Raw genomic sequence first — 3,039 nt, 5'->3', positions numbered from 1 at the left:
ATTATTATCACCGTTATTACAAAAGGAAAAAGTTAAATAAAACAATTTTCATTCTTTCTCCGTATCTCGGTTTTCCTTGCCACTTTCAGCACATTAACTGTCCGTATGAAGCCTATAATAATAAAAATATATCCAAAAATATATTTCGATGATATATAAAATGGTATATTACACACGAAACACAATTCTCACGGATTTACACATTTAACACGAAAGTTTGACATTTACATTCATACCACCTTGATTCTAACTTCTAAAAACGTACTAAAAGTGATATTTTTAATGTGATGTTAAAGATGTTACTGTTATGCATGTATATATAAATGCTTAGGTGTTAGATATGTAAATACATAAGACTCGTGCGGTATGCCTGTAAATGGCCAACATAGAAATTAGCCAATTCTCTCACCGGCAAAACAAGCTCCAGAAACAGAACAAAATGAGACAAATGGCTCCAGCGCAGCTCAACCATGAATATGACTGCTGAACGCAGATGACTGGAAATAATTTAAAAAGCACTACATTGTAGTTTTTAATGCAGCACACAACATTTATATGCCGACTTAACAGACAGCTCCATGCGCATGCAACCCAAAATATATGCATATGGACCCTTCTGACGAGAAGAACAAACAGGACAAAACCCAAAACCCTGAGCACCCAAGACAAACAATGCTCCTTTACAAATAAAAGAATGACTGTAGCGCTGCAAAAATCACCCCAGCAAACCAGCAGTAGTAATCATCAACAAGCAAGCAATACTGACAGTGACCAATACAGCATATATCTCAACCTCTCAAATAAGCAGAAAGTGGAGGAAAACAATAAAAAATAATAATAATAGCACGAGCAACTGAATTTCGCTGCTGAGATATTTGAGATTAGAAGAGATCAACCTTCCTTTTCTGCATGTCCTGCTTCCATTTTGGCTGCAGATAAAATGCATCTTTTGTCATTCCAAGAACAGTCTGGAATTCCACGTCAGACAAATAAGCCTGGACAGGGAGATCATGACAATCTCAATTAACTTTTGAGATTATAGGAAGCGCAAATTAGATAAAACGACAAAGGCACGCACCTCTCTCCTTTTGTAGTCGATACCAGTGACTGGGTTGCTGGATTTGGCTTTCAGACGTTCATAACTGAAGGTTTTTTCGCCATTTTTATCTTCTGCAAATGAGTCCTGGTTAACCTCTGCAACTGTGCCATTGCTTTCTGATTCAAATCCATCCACTTCATTTTCTACCTTTACTGCGGCAACTTCAACAGGATCCTCCGTCTCAGAAGTTGCTGTCTCTATCTTAAATGATTCTGTTGTTGAGAAAAAAGAACAAAAAATTCTGAACTTCTCGTCGAGACAATTAAATTTCCATCTATGCACACCTTAAAATCTTAGTTTCCAGAAGGGCTAGAATTTTGTTTTTAGAATGAAAATTGATTGTAATAAATATTTAAGGAACATAATAACCATAAGAGATGGGTAGCCAGTCACAAAGGATTGCCAATAAACGAAAAAAGAATATAACTAAAAAGCGAAAAAAGTTAAAATCGCCCCTCAACTATTTGATGGGGACCATTTTAATCCCAAGATTATACATGTGTTTAATTTAGTTTATTAAAACCTCAAATATGATTCAAAATGGTCTCTCCATTGAGTTATTTTGTATCAGATTTAAAAAGTCGACTGACAAAATTGGACATGCTGAAAAATCTGAAACGAAAACAACCCCTCATAAACTGTCTAAAATTTAAACAGTACTACATTGTATTTTTTAGTGCAGCACACACATTATCTGGTCCAGTTCATTATGAAATCAGAAGAAGCTATCTAGAGAGGAATAGCAATGATATCAATGCATAAACAGCAAGTACGTCCTATTCTCCGATTAAGCGTAATGGTCTAAAATGCAGGTTTAAGTTAATAAAGCTACAGAGATGCATATGAAGGCATTAAACTGAAAATGTGTCAACTGACAAACAGATCTACAGTTTTACAAATCAAAGTTAGATGTTTCTATGTGGGCGAGGGTTGAGATTAGGTGCAACAAACAAAATACTCGATCAAGGAAATCAGAACCTAGTAAACTTCATGAAAACCTTACCAAATGCAGTTGAATCAGGGGAGGAGGTTCTGCTATGTCGATGCGTTGAACCTTCAGATTGTGCCTTCTTCTGTTCAGCTGTTAGAACAGATGACAAAGCAGCAACTGCAGCTGCTCTTTGTGAACCACCCTTACTGGAACGGATTGGTTTGGGACCGGTAGCTGCAGATTTGGAAGATGGATTAAAAGCAGAAGATAGTGCGGCTAAAGCTGATGCCCTCTGAGTGGGTCCACTTTGATTTGTACTGTTGGGCTTCTCGTTAGACTGCGGCAGCGAAAGAAGTTAAATAACACCCAACTAGTTGTCACATTTGGCTCAGACATAAGCTTAGCCAGACACACAAGAAAATGAAAAAGAATCTATAGCAGTTTTCCGTTCAGAATTTGATTACTAAAGCGATCGTCACAACAATAAAAGGGTTGTTATAAACATTGAGAAAATGTTTAAGATATAAAAAACCTACAATATGCAAATTTATGTGACGTCATGAAGAATTCCAACCCCCACCATGTACAAAGTTGTAGCATAGCAAGTTCAGTGGAGATCGATAGTGGAAGGGAAGATTAGAGACATCTGAGCATTAAATAGGATATTTTAGATTAAATATTTTTTAAATTGCATATAGGATGTAATCCTTAGGTTCAGGTGTCTATCCATAAAACTGGATAATTTTGTATAAACAAATTACTTAAAAAAGCAATCTAAAGCATATAAGTGCTATTAATTTTGTAATACGGTAAACAGATTCATGAAGTAACTTCATTGTAAACATACCACATAAGCTAAAAGATATGGATCCATCTTGAAATAAACAAATAGTATCATATAGCATGTCAACAAGAGTCCAAAATAGCTCACCAAGGAAAACTTATCGAAAACAATTTCTTGACACGAATTGCATAAAAGAAATATTCACTCCAATATGAGTCATTGTTC

The 3,039-nt window shown here is 35.7% G+C and overlaps 1 protein-coding gene across 1 annotated transcript; it reads right to left on the bottom strand.

Annotated features, from left to right (window-relative positions):
* Positions 1-471: 471 nt before the first annotated feature.
* LOC110035452 (villin-2-like) lies at positions 472-2,367 on the bottom strand (the record flags this gene model as incomplete). Its single annotated transcript, XM_020739682.1, has 3 exons — positions 472-995; positions 1,079-1,311; positions 2,103-2,367. Coding segments are annotated over 3 exons (612 nt in total), but the record flags the coding sequence as incomplete, so codon positions are not given.
* Between the last annotated feature and the right edge of the window lie 672 nt (positions 2,368-3,039).

The sequence above is a fragment of the Phalaenopsis equestris genome, unplaced genomic scaffold (genome assembly GCF_001263595.1).
Source record: "Phalaenopsis equestris unplaced genomic scaffold, ASM126359v1 Scaffold197768, whole genome shotgun sequence".
Taxonomy (NCBI): domain Eukaryota; kingdom Viridiplantae; phylum Streptophyta; class Magnoliopsida; order Asparagales; family Orchidaceae; genus Phalaenopsis; species Phalaenopsis equestris.
The sequence above is the reverse complement of the archived record's forward strand: the minus strand, read 5'-3'. Positions and strand labels throughout refer to the sequence as shown.